At 33.3% G+C, this 23,198-nt stretch overlaps 2 protein-coding genes across 2 annotated transcripts in view; both read left to right on the top strand.

The window, feature by feature from the left end:
• LOC149475355 (putative fatty acyl-CoA reductase CG5065) overlaps positions 1–23,198 on the top strand; it is a 41,539-nt gene that overhangs the window by 2,417 nt on the left and 15,924 nt on the right. The window contains exons 2-7 of the mRNA XM_089713428.1: positions 4,205–4,401; positions 4,873–5,030; positions 8,161–8,251; positions 8,717–8,862; positions 12,158–12,267; positions 17,413–17,496. Of these exons, the coding sequence (XP_089569554.1) occupies positions 4,207–4,401; positions 4,873–5,030; positions 8,161–8,251; positions 8,717–8,862; positions 12,158–12,267; positions 17,413–17,496 (784 nt within the window). The 5' untranslated portion in view covers positions 4,205–4,206. The remainder of the gene's footprint in view (positions 1–4,204; positions 4,402–4,872; positions 5,031–8,160; positions 8,252–8,716; positions 8,863–12,157; positions 12,268–17,412; positions 17,497–23,198) is intronic.
• LOC149475357 (uncharacterized) lies at positions 20,990–22,224 on the top strand. The gene is made up of 3 exons (XM_089713504.1): positions 20,990–21,050; positions 21,158–21,992; positions 22,083–22,224. The coding sequence occupies exons 1-2, from the start codon at positions 21,045–21,047 to the stop codon at positions 21,611–21,613; spliced, it is 462 nt and encodes a 153-aa protein (XP_089569630.1). The 5' UTR covers positions 20,990–21,044; the 3' UTR covers positions 21,614–21,992; positions 22,083–22,224.

The following is a 23,198-nucleotide window of genomic DNA, read 5'->3' as shown; positions in this document are numbered from 1 at the left end:
AAAGGGCATGACCTGACGTGAGAAGTATAATGAGGCATATTTAATCAAAATCGGTTCATCCATTTATTGATTTATAGCGGTAAAAGTGGGAATGAATAATCGAATGTGGTCAAATAATATAATCAAGCGGCATATCAAATGACGTGTGAATTACAATTAGTCATGTTTTATCAAAATTGGTTAATCTGTTTATTACATATAGGGCACCTTAGGGGTGATGGTGGGGATAAATAATCCAAATGGAGTACCAAACGAAAGGATATGACATGTACATAATATATAGGTATGATTAGACATGGTTAAGATCAAAATCGGTTCTGCCCATAGAAATCTAAATAACAAGACACTAGAAGTCGTAAGCGTGCGTGACCTTGTCGCCACTCAGGTGATTTGCACATCACCAGTGCATTCGTCACTGTTCAGTTGCTCTGGAGACCTATGAGTGTATACATGGTGTGTTTCAGAAATTCCCATTGCGGAAATTCTTCCACAAGTTGTAATTATAATTATAAAGGAATAATATTTCGTCGGAAAATATATTTTTTTAGAAATAATGCCGTTTTTCCTTAAAATTATAGAATATTTACAAGTATTACGAGTGTCACCATAGTAATCGAAATAACAATGAATGACACAGTCGACCATTCTTATTATCACGTTTGTTCGTATTGGAGCAAAAAGTCTCATATACTTAGGGATGTTATTCTAAAATAAACCGTAAATTCGTGCGTTAGGATACATATTCAAAAGCTTAATTTAATAGATAAGTTAGTTTTCACTAAAATCAAGCTGTCCAATAAAAGGCATAGTTTACTTGTGTGTACTGTTTAGCTTTCGGTTTGAATGTGTTGATTTTGGCGACAGCGGTTTTCATACGAATTATGACATTAAAGCACTTCTATGTGTCTTGTTATTTAGATTTCTATGGTTCTGCCATTTACTAGGGGTGAAAGGGAAAAGTTGAAAGTCTGTGAAAGTAGAAGGAATATGGGAGCGGGAGAATAACCACATCCTGGAAATTTTGAACTCTTCTGTACCTAAGTTTTATAGCTCAGTTTAGTAATAAATTTTACTAACAGTTCTTTTGTGTTATTATTTATTTTATTTCTTAACTTTATAATAATGTGTAAGTACCTACTTATAATTTAGTTGTATATGACAGTACGTGTTTCAAGACGTGTTTACTCAATAATTGTGTGTTAAGTAGTAACTACTATGCAGTCACTATTCCACGCGGACGAAGTCGCGGGCACAGCTAGTTGAATAAATAAATTTTTGGGTTTGAACAAGAACATAATGTAGACTAGGAATATATTATTACTTACCTATTTTTTATACCTAAGTACTTGATCACAAAATATTAATCATTTTCATCTACTCGTTATTTCAAAAGCTAAAAAGCTTGGTGGCTCTATACCGTAGGTACGTACCTACTTCAAGGCACTGCTTTGAAATACTTACACTACTATGACTGCCGAGCACAGACATTTAGGCCATCTACACTATCGTGATTCGTGATTACTGATCGAGTGATTGTGAAGAGGGCCCATTATATGGCTCGTATATAAATTTTCCATCTACCTACCTATTGTTTAAATCTCAAGTTTACGCATGTAACCTGTCAATGTCTTGTATAAGTAACATAAAAAAGTATTACGTAATAATATACTTGAATATAGATTCTTACCAACTAATATTATAAAGCTGAAGAGTTTGTTGGAACGCACTAATCTCAGGAACTACTGGTCCAATTTGAAAAATTCTGTGTGTTAAATAGCCCTTTTATCGAGGAATGCTGTTGGCTATTATATTATCAGGACAGAATAGAAGCTTAGAAAGACGAATAGAAGCTGGGCAATGTGGGTAAAACCGCGGGTCACAGCTAGTATAACATAAGTATTGAATAAAATCTATCAATGTTAATCTGTTAATCGGCACAGTAGTATTTGCGTGAAAGAGTAACAAACACACACATACACATCCATCCTCACAAACTTTCGCATTTATAATATTATTACCTATATAAGTAGGATAGGATAGGTTTCGTTACAGAACCCTAAAATGCAGCAATTACCTTGAAAGTTGCATAGAATTAGACTAAATTGTCATTTAGTCTAATTTTATGCGACTTTCAAATTATTGTCATTTCGACATTAAATTGTAATGTTAATTATTTCGCTAATTATAATGATAGCTTTGAATTAAATTCCGCTGAATAATAATTTGACTTTGACTGCGAAATGATTTCACATACCTAGTTAGTTCTGGAGTCAATTAATAAATTTTCTTAAAAAAACAACACTTATGTATCTTTAAAATTATGAACAAATTTAAATGGCACCACATGGAAGATTACAAATAAAAGAAAAAAAATAACTCAAGAATGTCTGATTTTAATTATTTTTGGTTTGCTGTATTTGTCTGCGATTTAATAAGTGAATGTCAATTACAATAGTGAGTTGCCGTGAAGAATAATAATAATAGTTTAAAAAAACTAAAAAACACGCTTTTTATAGAAAACCGAACTAAAAAATAGAAAATTTTATCAAATTAGTGTATTGTCATCGGTCCTCAATAAATCTACAAAGTTTGAACGAAATCTGGCCGTTTAAAGTGGGTCAAAATCGCGCCCAAAGAAGTCGGTTACAAACAAACAAACATACAGGTGAAGCTAATATAAAGCGTGTAAAAAAAAAGAAATAATGACGAATATTTCATAATTAGTGTGATCGTTGAAAAAAGTAATTTGTTAAGCCAATTAGCATAATGTTCTCTATTATCATCGCAAGGAAACGATTGCGTTATAACTTGGTAATATTCAAAAATGTATTGCTTTTTTGTGTATAATTTTACGAATCATAAATGTGTTATTTTTTGTTGTGTAGTGTGTTATATGGGTCTTACATACGGTATTTGATTGACGCTAAGTAAAAACTACATGCCGGTTTCCGTGATGTTTTCCTTTATCTGTTGTTCTGAAGTAAAGTTTTTGCCCAAAGGCCAAAACTGGTATTAACTACTTATTTATTTACTTGGTTAAAATATTTTATGGAAACTTTAGTACATGACCGCCTCCTTGGTACAGTGGTTGACGCGTGAGCGTAGAACCGAGGGGTCCTGGGTTCGATTCCCGGTGGAGACGAAGAAAAAAAAAATGTCTCGGTCTGGCAGGACACAGAAGGCTGATCACCTACTTGTCCCTAAAGAAAATCGATCAGTGAAACAGATGTATGGATAATGCATCTGCCCCTTACCCCACTTGGGGACACGGGACTTCACTTTAGTACATTGAACACTGTATGTACCTAGTATGTATAAATAAACACAATTATCTATCAACGCGCAGCCCTAATTACTGGACCGATCGAGCTGAAAGTCACGCAGCTAGGCTACATAATATGTCGTGTTGTAAAAGTTTCTGTTTGAAATAAATCTTATATATAAAATTCTCGTGTCACAATGTTAGTCTGCATCCTCCGAAACGGGTGGACCGATTCTCATGAAATTTTCTGTGCATATCGGGTAAGTCTGAGAATCGGCCAACATCTATTTTTCATATGTACCACGGGCGAAGCCGGGGCGGGCCGCTAGTACTATATACTTAATATATACAAATGAGTAACTTACTTTCCCTCAAACCTCTAATTTTAACTTACTTACCCAGTACCCTGTAATATTACCTTCTTCCCGAATATAAAATTGTAGCATTTTCTGCTTTAAATTGGTGTCTTGCCGACAGCCGCCATTTGCATCATTATGTCATGTTGTATTGTTGGAATAAAGGTGTGCCGAGCACACATGTCAGAAGTGAAACTTCTTTGGCAAAATTCAAAGATACCAAAATCGTCGCCTTACTACATGAGGTGACGCTATTGCAATGACGCGACCTTGAAATTTTACTCTCAAAGCGCCTAAAGAAGTTTCACTTCAAAATAAATAACTGGCAACCCACAAACATCATTTTTTTACTCACTTACCCTTTACCATGTGATTTTACCAACTTACCGTCAAATTTCTTACTTACACTTACCATTAAGCCTCGTAATTTTTACTTCTTTACCCTTAGATCTTACAGAATATCAAATTTCCTATTTTTTACTCTCTTACCATGAAATATCGTAATTTTTACTCACTTACTTCGTAATTTTTATTCACTTCGTAATTTTTACTCACTTACTTCGTAATTTTATTTATTATCTTTCAGACATGGCGTCAGTCAGAGTAGCGGACTACTACGCTGGCAAGGCGGTATTCGTCACGGGGGGAACGGGGTTTATGGGAAAAGTGCTGGTGGAGAAGCTTTTGAGGTGCTGTCCTGATGTTAAGGTCATATACCTGCTAATGCGGCCGAAGAGGGGATTGAGCGTCAATAGTAGATTGCAGGAGTATATCAATGGAAAGGTATGATAACTATTTTATATATCTCACGATAGGAATTAGATCAAGATTTATATCGGGTTGAATGTCAATAAATTTTAGAGCATTTAACAGAACCGAATTTAATGCTTTAGTTTGTATGCAAATTACCAAAACTTAACAAAACTATTAAACCAATTTTAACAATTTCTTATTTATTAAAAAGCTACTTACTTGTATACCTGTATATCAGTATCACACAGGTTTTTTTTATAGGAGAATTCTTTACTATTTCAATACTTGTTACTGTAACTGTGTTTATAAATATTAGAATTTGATCATTTTTCAAGAATAGACAAAATTCGATCACTCGAATGGATTCGAACATGCGTCTACCTTACCGTGCTGACAGCCACTTACAGCCACTGATAAGCCAGCCAAAATTTTCAGATATGAAATACTACTATTTTTTTGGTTGTTTTATTGAACCTAACATAAACAATTATAATATTATAGGTGTTCAACAAACTGCGAGAGGTATCCCCAAAAGCGTTCGACAAGTTACGTCCAGTGGCCGGTGATATAGAATCTCAAGATCTGGGCATTTCACCTCACGATAGAGAAGAATTGCATAGAGAATGTCAAATTGTGTTCCACATAGCGGCCAGTGTGAGGTATTTGGACAATTAACTATACTATTTGTATCCTATTCTACTAATTCTACTAATATTATAAATGCGTTTGCATATAACCTCATAGGAGGCCCGAGTCCCAGCAGTGGTAACGTACCTATATGGGCTGATGATGATGATGATGAAAATTTGTGTGGATGGATATATTATGTTTGTTACTCTTTCACGAAATAACTTTCTTTCAAATTTAGATTATTATACATCAGAATATGTAATAACACATGAGCTATAGAAATACTTGATTTTGCCCGTGGGTTCAGCCGCACAGCCATATTATATTATCTGTGAACATACTTATAATGTACAAAAAATACTAGACTCACAAACACGTCCAAAAATTGTCCAAAGCAAAACTCTACCGACACGTATGACAGACTTTTCAAGTACACCATACAATAGACTTCGAACATTACTGCCATGAGATAAGGTGCTAATTTCAATGAATATATTTTTACAACGCAGTGAGTCTAACTGTTTATAACATGTCCATGGTACTAATGATAGAGATAATAATTAAATCTTGCCTATCGTGTAACATAAACAGCATTATCTTCACAACTAACGTTTAAATGTTTCATCCGTTCTTATTTATCTTAACTAGGTACTTACTTTCATCCTGTTATTCCTTATTTTTCCTCATTTGCTATGTATATAGGTATGTATTAATATTTGGATTTATTTATCTATTTCCTACTTATATTTGCACCTTCTATAATGCCTCGCTATGCTCCTTCTACTATCCAATTATTCATTTTTCTTCATACTTTTCCTATATCCTAAAGTTGCCTGGAAGATATCGCTTCTTAGCGATAAGGCCGCCTATTTGTACCGCTTCATTGTTTATGTATTATTTTTGTTTGATTTTGTTTTGTTTTGTGTGTGCAATAAAGTGTTTTTTTTTTTTTATTTATTTATCATCACTATCACTTCACTACATTGTATAAAACAAAGTCGCTTTCCCTGTCCCTATGTCCCTATGTCCCTTTGTACGCTTAAATCTTTGAAACTACGCAACGGATTTTAATGCGGTTTTTTTTAATAGATAGAGTGATTCAAGAGGAAGGTTTATATGTATAATAACATCCATTAAATAGTGGAGAAGTACTGTTATTTTTGAGGTTTCTAATGTGATGTCGTAAAAAATTACATTGTTTCCGCTTATATTGCAAACGCAGGCTGAACCCTACGAGTTTTATCAAAATAATGTACTAAGTATTATACACATTGAAAAGGTCTACAGAAAAGTCCGCGATGGTATATGTCTATCTCTTATGAATAACCCACAATAACATTTTTTTGTCATTTACTTTTTACGACAAATAATAGCTAATTTTCGAAGCGATTTTCACCAATACAGCATTAATACTTAACCAATTAAATACCTTGAATACATTGTTCATTTAATATAGATCTATATGGCACTTTACACCATATGATTTAAGTGAATATTTTCGAAGATATTACAGATTTAAAAATTGCGGGACGTAGCGTTTGCGGCGGTACCGGCCGGCCGGCCGCTATGTTTTTTTATATACAACGTTCACAGTTTTTCTGTAGTGTATTTAGTATCAGCATTGCACCCGTGCGAAGCCGGGGCGGGTCGCTAGTTTATTTATAAACCAATTAATATTCACTATAGTTCCAGGCTTTTCTTCATTGCTACAACCAAGCTACAACGCGTCATGAGCGTTTTCATTAGCCCGTTTTCTTTTACTTTGACCTCAACGCACCATTTTTTAACGCAACGCAAAAACTTTTTTCCGCTCAATTAGCGCTTTCTGTCTTTGAGCGTAACGTATAGGGTTGAAAAAAAAACAAAAAAAAATCAAATCTCAATTTTTAGAAGATAAACACAGTCCGTGTAGTGTTTGTTATAATTATTCTTTTTATTTTAAATTACACAGAGTAGACAAAAAATAAGCAAAAAATGATGCGTTAAAAACATAATTTATTTTTAAGTAGTATCAAGTATGTTACCTTATTGTTAACATAATTGTACTTTGAACGGAGTTTATAATTATTTTCGTGTATCCGCACTTTTTGCGATGTTAGTATCTATAATTTACATAATCACTGCACCGGTAAACGTTTTTCTACCAGGACACCCTTAAAATTAAATTATATTATAGATGTACATGCCTTTTAAGTGCATTGGAATAGTCTAAGACATTATTTGGGTTAGATAATTAATCATCAATACTAAGAAATAACTTTAGATCCATATTAGAAAATACTAGAAACGCATTATAATTGTATTATAAATTAAAATATTTTTTTTTATCTGCCTATACGGTAAAATTACTTATGCCCCATTACTCCAATTTTTTGTTGATGTACGTACCTACTCATGAATTTATAATGTTACGGTTCTTAAAAAAATCTCTTAGTAATGAAAAAACCTAATGGTTGAAAGTTATCGCGGGCAAAGCTATCTTCCTGATAGGTAATTACTGTGAGCACATGCTCTCATCTACATGCTACATGTCTACAATAATTGAAGGTAAACAGAGCCACAAAAATAAATGTGACCCGTCACGGGACGCCTGGCAGATGTGAAACATCGACATTATTTTGTTAAAGTAATATGCAGTTAAACAGTGCCACAAACTTAACTGACCCGGTGACGGTGTCACTGATGTCGATTTTAGTGCCGTTAAATAGTATTTCCCCGGATGCAAGGGTAAAAATAATGTCATTGCCAATGGTGTAAATTAACATTAATAAGTAACTTTTTATTTATACAAAATATTCCGTATGAAAATTCTGTAAAAATGTGACATTTCAAAAAGGCGGCACGTAGTTCCAGTTTTTGCCACCGGGTCAGTTAAGTTTGTGGCACTGTACCATCATATTCGCCACGTCAGAAATCAGTTTCACGTGAGCCTATAGATGTTACAATGATGTTTCACATCAAAATACGAATGTCGTTTTTTCACATTTTATACATATAAGTCCCAATATTATGTAGGTACGTACGTCCCAATATTAGGTACAAACAAATTTAAAACATTACCTATGTTTTAAATTTGTTACGTACCACATATGTTTAGCATACCTACCTTAAATATGTTTCTTTAGCCAAAGTGTATATTATTATAACTTTTTTTTTCAGATTTGATTCGTTTATACGTGATGCCGTCAATCTAAATATAGCTGGAACACAGAGAACCTTACAGCTGGCTGAAGGGATGAAAAAACTAGAGGTATTATTTTACTGATTTTAGATTTCCTGCTCGCGATTTGAAGTTACACTTTAAAACTTTCAGTAAAAAAAAAGACGGGTTGCACTCCGGGAGTGCCGGCAGAAGTGAAAACTTGATTATTAACGTTGAGTTCAAAATATTTCGAGTAAAATTAGCATTTTGTAGAATTTATGTTTCTCAATATGAGAAATTTTTTGTACAATTTTCGTAACATATTTTAATTACATATTTAACTAGCTGTTCCACGCGGTTTCACCCGCATTGCTGCGCTCCTGTTGGTTTCAACTTTTAGCGTCATGATATGGCCTATAGCCTTTTTCGATAAATGGGCTATCTAACACCGAAAGAATTTTTCAAATCGGAGCAGTATTTCCTGAGATTAGCGCGTTCAAACAAACAAACAAACAAACTCTTCAGCTTTATAATATTAGTATAGATTTGTCTTTATTTAATTTTTGTTTTTAGGTGTTCCTCCACACATCGACATCTTATTGTCGGTCGGATATTGAAATTTTGGAAGAAAAGCTCTATCCGGCCAAGCACGATCCGCTCAAATTGATGGAATGTATGAAGTGGATGGATGATGACCTACTCATGCATATGCAGCCTAAGTAAATTCATACAAATGTTTTTTGGATGATTTTTTTTGTACTAAGATTCTCAGATCATATGCAGCATAGAAACATATTTTTTGTTTTGTTTCAATTAACTAACAATTCAAACATTAAATAATAATATAGGTAATTTCATGGTAATTTGGAAGATAACATTATAGCAGTCCAGTCATTGATGTATAATAAACAACTAGTCACAATCACGCTCAATAATTTTCCAATGTAAAACTCTGCCTGTGCGTATTTTAGGCAGAGTTTTCTTAATATATAATTAACGTCTTAATTTCAATGAATTTTTTAAACATGAACTGCTGATGAGTCATAAGCAAGACCGAAAATGCTTAACAATTCATTAATTAAGTAGATACAATTAGAAGAAGAATTTTAGTTTTAAGCTATTGCATAGCTTCTATCGCGGGCCTTGAGCGCGGGGACCCAATCCAGAAATTCCGTAACGAAAAACCTCACGCTCCCCACTCCGATGGGCACGGAGGTGTGGCTTGAAGGCATAGCATGCAATAGCTTTACCGTGGCAGTCCCCGAGTGCCACACGTCTTTTTTTTAATATTGAAAAGAGATTTAATGTTCTTGTTTTTTTTTTCGATTTTACACCGAAACTACGAAACCGATTTTTAACATTATTAATTATTTATAAGGAAGCTCCATTTTTAGAGAGAGTAACATGTGGTATATTTTTTGTTGCTTAGTCAATCAGAATAAAACCAGGACAAACAGCTAGTGCGATAATCAAAAATTAATTATACGTATATCTTAATATATATGTCGTATTTGCTCATTTCATGATATGATCGATCATTTCACGAAATGGTCGCATTTCATGAAATGGCCAACATAGTTTGATCAGATCGTTAAATCGTCAACGTTTCACGATTTGGCCATCCACATTTGGCCAGATCGTATAAAATATAAAGTCCATAAAATATTAAAAAAATTCAGAATATTCTAAAAACTTGTTTAATGTCATTTAAGTAAGTTAGAGCCGCGGCAGCGAATAAGCGAATCGTTTTTGCAATAAAAAAAAAGTTAGGTTAGGTTAGACTTTGATGAACAACGCACGAGCCGAGCGAGCAAAGCGAGCGTGCCGCGGTAGCGGCCGGCGAGTGCCAGAAGCGGATCGCTTTTTAAAAAACAAACAATTATAATACTATAGTAGGATATATAAATATATATCCTAAAAGAAAAAATGCGTCTTAAATTATTTTATTTAGGACGCATTTTTTCTTCAATACATATGAGTATGGCCGCCAAATATTGTACAATAACAGTCGTGAAATCGTAACACACCGTAACATACATAGAGCCGCTCACGGATGTTACGTAACACAATAGTAACACATGGTATCATTCGTGAATAAAAATATGGTTGGACATAACCTAAAAAGCCTTTATTCGCCAAAGTATTGTAGTAATAAGACGCCGCATAGTTTGATTTGTTACTAGAACACTAAAGCTACACACATAATTTAAATAATATAGTAAATTTGTATTCTTACCTTGCTCTCCCGAAACAGTTTTAAAAAAGCAGTAACAGACATCACCAATTCAATAATTTCTTAGTTTACCATACACATTCTCACCACACTACACCATTATACACTACACACACAGTACACACACTCACACATCCATACCAAACATTCTATAATGGGTACGTTTTCCTCTTTTTTGTATACCATGTCCAAAAAAAAAATATATAATACTAGCGGCCCGCCCCGGCTTCGCCCGTGGTACATATGAAAAATAGATGTTGGCCGATTCTCAGACTTACCCGATATGCACAGAAAATTTCATGAGAATCGGTCCACCCGTTTCGGAGGAGTATGCAGACTAACATTGTGACACGAGAATTTTATATATAAGATATTAATTTTTTCCACTTTGTCATTGTTATAATTAATGTAAAACTACTGTCACATTAATTGTCTTATTATTGGTATTCCTTTTTATTGGCGTATTGTTTTGTTAAAGTTAATTACAAATATTGTAATACAAATAGCTGTAAGGAATCTATGTATGTAAAAAATAAATAAATAATAATTCTCACTCAAAATCATTAAAATGTTGCGGGTCAAAAATGCCGACTACCTTTCGATTAACTTTGACAGTAACAAAATGGCGATTTTTTTTCTAAAGGGTGGCCAACATGTAAATCGGTGTTGCCCCTACTTAAAAATATTTTTGTGGCTTGGATATCTAGTTATTTAGGGTGTTATTTTATGGTAACCGTGCGTGAAGTATCATTCGTGAAAAAAGTGAGACATAGTTTTAAGTGAGTTTTATATTAATTTCTTTTATGTTATTTTTATTAGAACTTGTTAAAACTATCCACAAGTTTACAGAATAATTTAGAAATACCAAAATTTTACAGGTATCAATAGATTTTTGCATAATTTTGTGACTTCAAAGTGTGAGATGACTAAGTGGGACACATGATTTTAGTATGGAAAGGAAAATAAGCATTTCAAAAAAAAAATATTGAGCTTGTTAAAGGCACTCAAAATTAATTTAAATTATTAATATAATGATAAATATAACATAGTGAAGCTGAAACTATTTAAAAACTACCATAATTACTATATAAAAAAATCTGGTGCTATATAAAATGACAAGGACATTTTTTTTCTTGAATGTACAATTTTTGGCGGCCATACTCATATAAGACATCCACATTTTCCATAGCACTCGAACCGTCGTAAATTCTTTGCTATGACTTTCTTCATATTATGTATTACGAATTATGAATTTTTTAACTGCGAATAATTAAATTTTCGCCAGCGGCCGCCATCTTATCACATAAACATAGAGCTTGCAGCGCCTCTACCAATGAGACTATGTAACTATTTTACGATATGATCAAATAATTTTGATCATTTCATGAAAAAACCGCGCGTTTAGTTGGCCATATCGTGAAACGATTTCTTATCATTGATCTGCTCAAGCCACATCATGATGTGGCCAAACTAAATTGGCCATTTCACGAAATGCGACCATTTCGTGAAATGGTCAATCATTTCATGAAATGAGCAAATTTACGATATGGCCACGACATATATAAATCTCGTGTCACAATGTTTGTCCTCAATGGACTCCTAAACCACTTAACCAATTATAATAAAATTCGCACACCATGTGCAGTTCGATCCAACTTGAGAGTTGAGAGATAGGATAGTTTAAACATGTAGGTACCACGGGCAAAGCCGGGACGGACCGCTAGTAGTTGAATATAACCCTCCTTTTAAAGTGGGTTTAAAATATAAAATTATATTTTCAGATTAATATACCCAGAGCCGAATACATACGGTTACACGAAATGTTTAACCGAACAACTGGTTGCGGGATACAATGGAAGATTCCCGATTGTGCTGGCGAGGCCTTCTATCGGTATGTATCAAAATAATCAAATATAAATAATTAATAACTTAGACAAAATAAAATTAAAAATTAAAGCTATTTTAACTTCTTCTTCTTAAATGTCTTAAAATATACCTACCACAATATGTAGGTATGTATATGGAAAGAATCAAAATTAGTTCCCGTAAAATTTTATGAAGTAACCATATGTTTTTTTGTATCGGTTAAAAAGTAAAAAAATAGGCAATTATGCTTCCAAAACATTAAGCTACTTGTCATATTTGTTCCTTAAGTTATTTCCATAAAATGCAAATATTAGGTATACCTACATATTTATATTATATAGGTATGTTACAGTCAAAACCCAGAACCAGTCAATATCCTTATTGACGGTTATTAAGGTTATTGACCGACACCCTTAGTCAATAACCTTATTGACTGATTTAAAGAGCAGACATTCAGTCAATATAGGTTTTAACCAACGTACTGAATAAATTTTAACACTTAAATCTTTCTGTAATGGGCAAGTAAACCAATAGCGAGTCGGTTCTGAGGGTCGCAGTTCAAACCTAACCTAACCTTCTGGGGCGAATTTGACACTTAAACCTTTCTGTAATGGGCAAGTAAAACTCGCTATTGTTTTACTTGCCCATTACAGAAAGATTTAAGGTGAATGCTACGGTCTGTTCCCAGCCAATGTCCCGCTAGATGGCGCTGAATTCTACATTTCTAGTTTATTTGAGTTTTTGCGTAATTGGAAAACCTAGGAATAGTCATGGTGGTTACTGAATATTATATTTAATTGAAATATGTCATATCATTGCCTTAAAATCCACCCAATTCGGTAAAATACCGCTTTTTAACATCTGTCATTACATACAGGGTCGTTTACACACACAGACGTATACAAAAATGTTAAAGATTTAACTCTAGATGGCGTGAATGTAAAACAAGTTTTTCATTTTTCTGTATAGGTAGACAAAACTTCAAAACGCCACCTGCTACGGTTTATAATTATTATGAACGATTAGCTTTCCACCCGCATTTTCAAAAAAAAACCCGCATAGTTCCCGTTCCCTTGGGATTTCCGGGATAAAACCTATTCAATGTGTCCAAGTTACGTTCTATATGTGTGCTAAATTTCATTGTAATCGGTTCAGTAGTATTTACGTGAAACACACACATACACATCCTCACAAACTTTCGCATTAGTAGGAAGTAGGATTGTTATAAAAATAAAAGTTATATTAATTGTTGGCGTAACTATTTTATTGTAATTTTGGGAAATAAATAATGTCAAAATTGATTACCTACAATAAAACGCAGTTTTATTTTGACGTGACAACGTCTTAAATTAGGTTGCGACTGGGAGTCACTTATGAAAAAGTGTAACGCTCGGTAACGTTACGATGAGTCACCGAACGAGAGAGAGGCCCGCCGAATGCCTTGCGTCTCTCTCCCACTCAACTATGATCGAGAAAAAGACGTTGTCACGTAAAATCTTCGCCCGTAAAACCGACTTTACAGGCAACCATTTTTATTACATTACACTATTGTTTTTTTTTATCAAAACATGTATTTGAAGTAGCATATATGATATAATATTATGCTGATCCAAGCATTTTCACTCAAAACTGATATCACTAATGAATTGTAAAATTAAATTATTTCAATATACATTTCATAACCAACAAGTAAGAATAATTATTCATACAACAACAAATCTAAAACACTATTTACTATGGAAAAAAAACCAGGAAGGTGAAAAACATATTTACGATTTCGATGCACTCGACTTTTAGTAAAATATAGTAGGTAAAAATATTATTATGGTTTTGATCACAGACATGTCTGTGGTTTTGATTTTAGCTACTAGTATCAGAAAGCTGTGTGTTCAATGCACGTCGGGGTCACACAACTGTGGAGGAAGGAAGGTGGAATACCTCCATCGAATAAGTGAAGTTTCTCGACATACCTACTCGATTGGCCGGCCGGCCTCAATGAAGATTGTCGGAAAGTTGTATATGTGCTCTGTAGCGAAAAAATTTCGCTAGCGCGATTCAGAGCGAGGTGTCGTACAGTATACCTAATGAAGTTTTTACCTTTTTATTTTACTGCAAATACAAAATAAAAATTAAACAATGGTAATGTAAATTCTAAACAAACTACTACCAAAATACAATTAGAACAAAAATCATTTGACTGGTTAATTTCACCCAGAGGCCAGAGGCGGCTCGTGACAAAATTGCATGGGTGTTCACTTGAAATAAAACAACGAAAATACAATAGCGTTAGCGGGATAATTTATTACAAAAAAAAAATGAGCACCACATTTTATAAATGTCTAACACTAAATACTACAAAGTACAGGCTATTTCAAAACGAATTCAATGATTATCAATAATTAGTAAATCACCGAATTTGCATTCGCGAGCGTAGGTAGGTATCCATAGTGTTTGTTTATAATATAGGAGTGGCAACGTCGCGCGCAATTGCTGCTGTCATGCGATGCGGCAACGTTGCGTGAGGTGCTCAAAACGCTACCTGCTACGGTTATGAAGTATGAACGATTGTTATAAAAATAAAAGTTATACATATTTGTTGGCGTAAACTATTTTATTCATCATTAATTTTGGAAAATAAATAATGTCAAAATTGATTACAATAAAACGCAGTTTTATTTTATTACATTACACTATTGTTTTTTTTTTATCAAAACATGTATGTATTTGAGTAGTTAGTAGCATATAATATTCTGAATTTCTGATCCATGCCTATTCACTAAAAACTAATAACACTAATGATTTGTAACAGTAAATTATTTCAATAGGTATTTGAACATTTCATAACCAACAAGTAAGAATAATTCGTATACAAGATACAATAACAAATCTAATACACTATTTATTATTTTATTATTTATTACTAGCGGTCCGCCCCGGCTTCGCCCGTGGTACATGTTTACGTTTTCTCTACATAAGAACCATCCTCGTACTTCAAGGAATATAATAAAAAAAGAATTATCGAAATCGGTCCACCCGTTCTCGAGTTATGCGCTTACCAACACATTTTGCGATTCATTTTTATATATAAGATAAGAAGATGTGAAAATAACCAGGAAGGTGAAAAACATATTTACGACAACAAAGTAACATATGGTTTTGCTATTAGCTATCAGGAGAAATTGCTTGTTCAAATAACGTCGGAGTTACAACTGTGGAAAAAGGAAGGTGGAATTCCTCCATCGATAAACAAGTCTACTCGACTGGCCGGCCGTTGAAGGCCTAATGAAAGATATCGAAAAGTTGTATATGTGTTTTGTAGCGAAAAAATTTCGCTTGCGCGATTCAGAGCGAGCTGTCGATACAGTAATTATATTTCAATTTTATCTTTTTATACCTGATAGAACTGGTCGACGAATAAAAAAAATCGTATTAGAATAAATTACAATAAATTACGGAACAAAAGAAGGATTGTGACTGAATTAGGTAATTAGGTATGTTTGTTTCTGGGTGCACCGTTTTCGACGACGCGACGCGCGACGTAAACGGAGTAGGTACCTACTTTGCTAAAACAAACTAAGTAATAAAATTGTGTGTCTGTCTGAAAATTCGCTAAAGCATATCTTACTAATGTTTGCAAGTTTGTAATTACTTTAATAGTTCACCGATTTATAATCTTATATATAAAATTCTCGTGTCACAATGTTAGTCTGCATACTCCTCCGAAACGGGTGGACCGATTCTCATGAAATTTTCTGTGCATATCGGGTAAGTCTGAGAATCGGCCAACATCTATTTTTCATATGTACCACGGGCGAAGCCGGGGCGGGCCGCTAGTAATTGTATACTTATATCATTGTTTAAAAATATTCAAACACAATATGATATAGGTACTGATTTATCACTGGTTTCAGTGATGAACTGTGATGAGTCAATGTTAGCCACAATACTAATCACTTTCGTCATACATGTGTATGATTGATGTGATTTGCAATGTGGTGAAATTTCATAAAAATCACGGGCCAATTTTTTGTTTTGAATCCCACCGAAAATACATATATTACTAATTGCGTTATTAGAATAATTAATTACTATACCCACGATCAATTATTACAATTTACAATATAGTCTCAAATGCATACTAGAGAAATATTGCAATTTGAATCAATTAAAATGCATAGCATACAAAAATAAATTCACAACACAAGAAATTCCGCGCGCAAATCATAGCGCGTGTCAATGAAATCAAGAATGTAATTTTATATCAAGCCGACGACGACGCCGAACTAAAGTACCTACAGTACCATTTACCTTCAGTGTACAATACAGTCTACAGACAGCTACGACGGACGACCAAACAACAATAATGAGTAATAAATTGTTTACAAAAAAAAAACATAGTTTCTAAGGTCATTAGTTTTATTTTATTTTATTGTTATTTTTTTTGAACGATTGGAAATGAAATTACTCAATTATTACACATAGAACTTTGATTTATTAGAATAATTATAAGATAACGAACGCGAATGCACGACATCTAGCGCGTCAATGTTTAAACATCGCCTTTCGTTTGCTTGGCAAAAGTCACGCACACTACTGTAGAAGTGTCAAATTTTGCCGGTATTTCACTGTTGTTTTTCTAAGTAAATAATGTAAGTTATTGATTAAAAAGGTCGATCGCGGACACATTTCATTGTAGAGAAGTGATAAAATGATTAGTTTTAAAGAAAGAGTGTCTGTGTTAAGTGTTTAGTCGTGATCAAAAATGTATGGAGGGACGGGCGGAACATCCACCTTAAGTGTTAAAATCTATTCAGTACGTTGGTTAAAACCTATATTGACTGAATGTCTGCTCTTTAAATCAGTCAATAAGGTTATTGACTAAGGGTGTCGGTCAATAACCTTATTAACTGATTTTGTCATATAAAATCAGTCAATAAGGATATTAACCGACGCCCTTAGTCAATAACCTTAATAACCGTCAATAAGGATATTGACTGGTTCAGGGTTTTGACTGTAGCATATACATAACCAAAATAATAAAAATTAATTAGTATGGATAGGGCTCATTTCTGTTGTTTCAATGTTTCAATAATTTCTCAACTTTGTTAAGGTTTCAATACCAGACAATTATCAACTTTTATATTTATTTATTTACTTTATTTGTCGACAGTGACAGCATCGTTAAAAGAACCCTTTCCGGGATGGATTGATAACTTGAATGGTCCTACAGGCATTATTGTAGGAGGAGGAAAAGGTAATGCTAATTATTAATATCATACTAATATAATATTATGAGCGAAAGATTGTATGTTTACGTTAATTGTTACTCCTTCACGCAAAAGTGGTAATAATCCTTAAAAAAGGCATAATTTTTGAATAAAAAATGAATCGAGCGAAAATGTTACAATTACGTAACTGTCTTGTACATGGAAAGAAAAAGACCCAATAAATCATATACCAAAGTTCCATTTTGATTGTATGTGTGAATGTTTCAGAATATTAATGCAAATTCACATAAAATTTAGGGAGACGGTGACAAATAATTATCTTAATATATATATATATATATAAATCTCGTGTCACAATGTTTGTCCTCAATGGACTCCTAAACCACTTAAGGGGGGTTAGGCGGTCAGCGAAAATTCAGCTATTCGGGCCTGAGGTAAGAGGTGAGGGGGTCCGCGTTTAGTATGGAATTAACGTGCTCGAAAGTAAAAATCTTAAGCGCCATTCACATTTTTATCAAAAAGTGAATGAAAATATTTAAGTAGTATTTTCTAAATCTAAAACAGTCACGAAATCGAGAAGGTAAATACCTAGGTATTTGTGATTTTATACGAATTATTATCGTAAAATACGGTTGTAATGAGCACACAGACATGTATCAAGATAGACTAAGCGAGTGTATATACTTCCCGTGTCCAAACTAAGTTTATGAACCTTACTTGACGCTGGCCTACACTCAGTCCGCGCTTGCAGTTCGCCAAGGAAAGACGTGAAGCTGAATAAAGTAAAATGCCGAATTGCGCCGTTATAAACTGTAGAAACTCCACAGCTGTGATTGGCCGAGTTATCGGAGATGTTTCCTTCCACCGGTAAGTAATTTTCTAATCAGAATATGCACTATTTATTTTAAAATCAAATAAAGAATATCTGTGGAAAACGATCGTGACAAACACGGATACCAAACCATACGGAATGATTCGGAATACATTGCGGCTTTTACTTGGCACGGTAAAGATCGCGTCGTATGATAACAAGCAATGAATAGCGTCTTCTCATTTTTCTGTTCTCATTTTTCTGTCCAATTTTGTGGTTAGTGATGTTCATTTGATGCAACAGTTCTCGATTCTAATCGATTTTATAATCGAACAGAAAAATGATAATTTGAAGGAGCAATTTTTCAGAAAAAAAGGCATAGATTTTTTTTATCATTTAATACGACTTGACCTAGAACTTTTAAGTATTTTAATACAAAGGTAGTAAAAATAAATATTATGACATGGACGCCATTAGTTAAAGTGTCATCTTGGGAGTTTTTTAAGAAAACTCCTTATTGCTTAGACTATGTTTGTTTTTTCAGTTTTCCAAGTAACCCGAACATAAAAGAAAAATGGATCGATGCAACGGGACATAAAGATTGATTGATTGACAGTTTCATTACTTTCTTTCGATGGCCTCTCTAGTACGTAGTACACGGTAACTCAATGGGCATATGTAAGAAAAAGCTAAAACACATTAGTTAAACGATTTACTTCGATGGGATAGGACGATACTAGAATCGCCGCGCGAGTGGCGGCCTAATCGATTTAGCGTAAGTAGTATGGATTCCCGGGTACTGCCTCACTCTATGCTGCCTCACTTTATGGTACGGTGAGGACGTGACTTGATTGAAAACCCCGACTAAAAAAAAAAAAAAAAAAAAAAAAAAAAAAAAAGTTTGGACTCTTTTCCCACTAAAGCGGCCACGCTGAGTCGATAGCACTCACTCCCGAAGCGATAGGATGCACGGTTCCAAAGATAGCTGAGGTGTGCAGATCGATTAACTCTTATCAAATATCAATTAGATAAGAGTTAATCGATGGGTCATTAATGGGACGCTAATGACCCACCGGTTGTTTGCCTTTTCCTATTATCTATCGGCGTTCATATCTATTACTCATTGTGCACCTCGCTTATCACTGCTTTTGTATTAAACTTCTTTGTTACGACCTACCTCGCTATTCTAACCAAACGATGTATTATTATATTCAAGAAAAAATACGTCTAAAATCCTATATTTATATATTATCCTACTATATTATTATAATTGTTGCTTTTTTAAAAAGCGATTCGCTTCTGGCACTCGCCGGCCGCTGCCGCGGCACGCTCGCTTTGCTCGCTCGGCTCGTGCGTTGTTTATCAAAGTCTAACCTAACCTAACCTAATTGTTGCTTTTTTAAAAAAGCGATTCGCTTCTGGCGTTGTTTATCAAAGTCTAACCTAACCTAATTGTTTTTCCGGGTAATCTGATGTATCGAACTTTGTTACGGCAGGACAAGGATTGTAAAAGAGTTGATTGAAAATAAAACATATTATTTCCATATATTATTTCTTTATTTACACCCGCATTACACTACAATACAATTTAACAAGTGTCATATCATTTCTTGGTGAGTCATACGAAAAATTTGTAAGGAAATCTTCCAATCTCAGGCCTCGGAACTTGTAGTACAAATATACCACGCAATACTCTCCACAAAACGTGGAATAGATATCCTGAATTCTAGCAGTATTATAGTCCCACATGCGACAATTTCTTCTTAAAAATTCCGCTATTACTCTAATCGGTTTACGTCCAAAGGAATCAAAATATTCTCCAACTCTTTCGTGGTTGATATGAATAGCTACCCAATGAGAACCTGGCTGTGAGTCAGGGTCGAGATTGCATATAATAAATGCAGGTATGTGTATATGCATTGGCAGGCGATTCGAGGGGTACACGCTATACTGGAGGCTGGGGTGTATTCTATGAAGACTCATTTGCAGGTCTAATGTATTCATTTTTACATGTTTGACCTCATCCAATTTCTATCAATCATCAACCTAAACTAACATCATGTTATATTGTCATCCCAATATATGCAATATTTTTATATGTATACTAGATTTCCACCCGCGGCTTCGCCCGCGTTTGCAAAGGAAAACCCGCATAGTTCCCGTTCCCGTGGGATTTCCGGGATAAAAACTATCCTATGTGTTAATCCAAGTTACCCTAGAATATGTGTGCTAAATTTCATTGTAATCGGTTCAGTAGTTTTTACGTGAAAGAGTAACAAACATCCATACATCCATACATCCTTACAAACTTTCGCCTTTATAATAGTATATTATTTATTGTTTGTAAGGAAATAAAAAATAGTAAATTGCATACAATTTGTTTTATTTAATTTTATAATGTTTCCTTTAGTTACATATACACAAAATGCATTAAGCATACATTAAGCAATATTCACCACAAACTGAAGTCCAAAGATAATGATTTCCAAATTGTCAATATAATCATAAGTACATAAGTGATTGCTTAACTATGTTTGTTGTTTTTTGTTTGTGTTTGTTGTGTCATGTCATGTGTATTAGTTGTTAGCTAAGTATGTTAATGTATTCATTTTTCGGAAATCCTTATAGATAAGATAATGATTCCAAAGTCGTGCTAGCCCCTTCCCAAATCTATCATATAAATATCCCTGCACGCATCCGTAGTATATTGTGTTTCGAATTCAACCACAGGTCAACGCGTAGAAATTTATTACAAATAACAAAATGGAGGTAAGTTATTATTATTATTAATATTATTTTTAATTATTACTTCAGTAAAATCTTTATTTATTTTTATCTTGTTAAACATATTTTTAATTATATATGTTATGTTTCAGGCTTCTTACAACCTCAAAGATGTGGAAAAATGTTTCAAGCCCTATAATTATTATGATTTATCGGATGAAGATGAGGTTTCTAACTTAACAATAAATAAAAATAAGAGGACCAGTCGTTTAGATGACTTTTTTCTTCAAGAGCCTGAGCGGAAAAAGAAAAAGGCGAAACTATCTTCAATTGTTGGACGTTCAGTGAAGGAGGGATGCATTTCATATATTTCAACAGACAAAGATGACGGAATGGATGCTGATCTACTAGTGAAAATTGATTTGTATAGTTTAAAAAAGTTGAAAGGAATCCCGGTGTCGCAACATTGGAAAAATGCTGATATTCGCATTAAATATTATACAAAAAATGATTCTAACATAGATCTTCAAATAAAAGATATTGTATACAACATAACAAAGGAGATATCGGAGGAAGATAGTGCAAAACACTACAGCTTTAAAAATTAGGTTTCTTCATGTGGTAGTTTAGTAATTAGTTTATCCACTAGTATAATAGGTTTCTTCATGTGGTAGTTTAGTAATTAGTTTATCTACTAGTATAAATAGTACGTTGCAATGTATAAAGTCAATGATTATGTTGAAGACCATTGAGCATTAAGGCAAAAAGTGTGTTACAAGAAAGCAGTTGTGAAACAAATATAGTGTTTAAAATGTCTGAAGAATGTGTTAGTGTTTTTTTCAATGAAATGGATCTTGAATTGACAAGCCTATCCATTGATACAAATGAACTTTTAAACGTTTGTGATGAAATAGAAAGAAATGAATTAAATCACTCATTTCATGATCAAAGTTTGATGGAGCTATGTGATGAATTCGATGGAAAATTGTGAGTATATATTTTTTATAATCATCTTTTTTTCTTTCTTATTTGTATTTTAAGCAATCGAAGTAAATAACTTTTTTTTTTTTTTTTTAGGGTGGAACAAACGGGACGGGGAACCAAAAGGAAAGCAGAAGTTGATGTTAATTCTGATGACATCAAAAGGATAAAATCTGCAACTAAAATTGATTTTTCACGGACTTCACAACAACCATCAACATCGAATGAAGGTATTAATTCCAAGATGAAATGTTGTAGTATTTGTAATATAAGTGTTTCCAAAAAATATTTTGCTAATCATCTGAGAAGCAACGTACACAAAAATAATGTAGATAAAATACAACATTCAATAAAACCTAATGTTAAGATAATTGAGACTGCGTTCGGTAATAGAATAATAACTTATAGAGTAACTTCTGAAAATCAAAATTTTTTACAGTTTGAGACACCAGATTTATTTCTTGCTTCAGTCAAAGATACAATATTTACGTTAATAAATAAGTCCATAGAAGAGCATACAATTTTAAAAATCAATTTTATTTTATATGGTGACTTTGTGCAGGAGTCAAAAAATATAAATAACACTTTTGATTTTCAATCAATGAATTTTATTGTTTGCACCGGTGATGATTTAAATATATTTTATACTACTGTAACGAATTCTCTTATTAATTATATAAATTCATTCGAGAAAAAGGATAGTGGGTGGAGTTTGAAAAAAAAATTTTACATTTGGATATGAATATAAATCAATTTAACCCTTTAAGAGGAAAATCTTATATTGAGTTACCACATGACATAAAAATAAAAAAAGCTGTTATAAATGTTAAAAACACAGATAACGCCTGTTTTAAGTGGGCACTGTTATCCGCTTTGTTTCCAATACATAAAAATTCGGATAGAGTATCATCATACACCAAACACAGTCATAAATTGAAGTTCGGTAATATTACATTTCCAGTTAAATTAAACGATATTCACAAAATTGAAAGTCTTAACAATATTAGTATTAATGTTTTTGGTCTAGAATATAATGAACAAAGAAAAAAAAATAGTATTGTCGGACCCTTGTATTTTACAAAGAACAAAATGCAGACTCATATAAATTTATTATATTTGACACAGGGTAAAATCGGTCATTATTGTTACATAAAAAATATGTCAAGATTAATAAGTCATCAAATTTCAAAATCGAAGGAAGCTATATATCTA

Source organism: Colias philodice, chromosome 30 (genome assembly GCF_061535455.1).
Source record: "Colias philodice isolate Cphi_HAF_F1 chromosome 30, ilColPhil1 Martin Lab GWU primary, whole genome shotgun sequence".
Taxonomy (NCBI): domain Eukaryota; kingdom Metazoa; phylum Arthropoda; class Insecta; order Lepidoptera; family Pieridae; genus Colias; species Colias philodice.
This window is presented reverse-complemented; position numbering and strand designations above follow the sequence as displayed.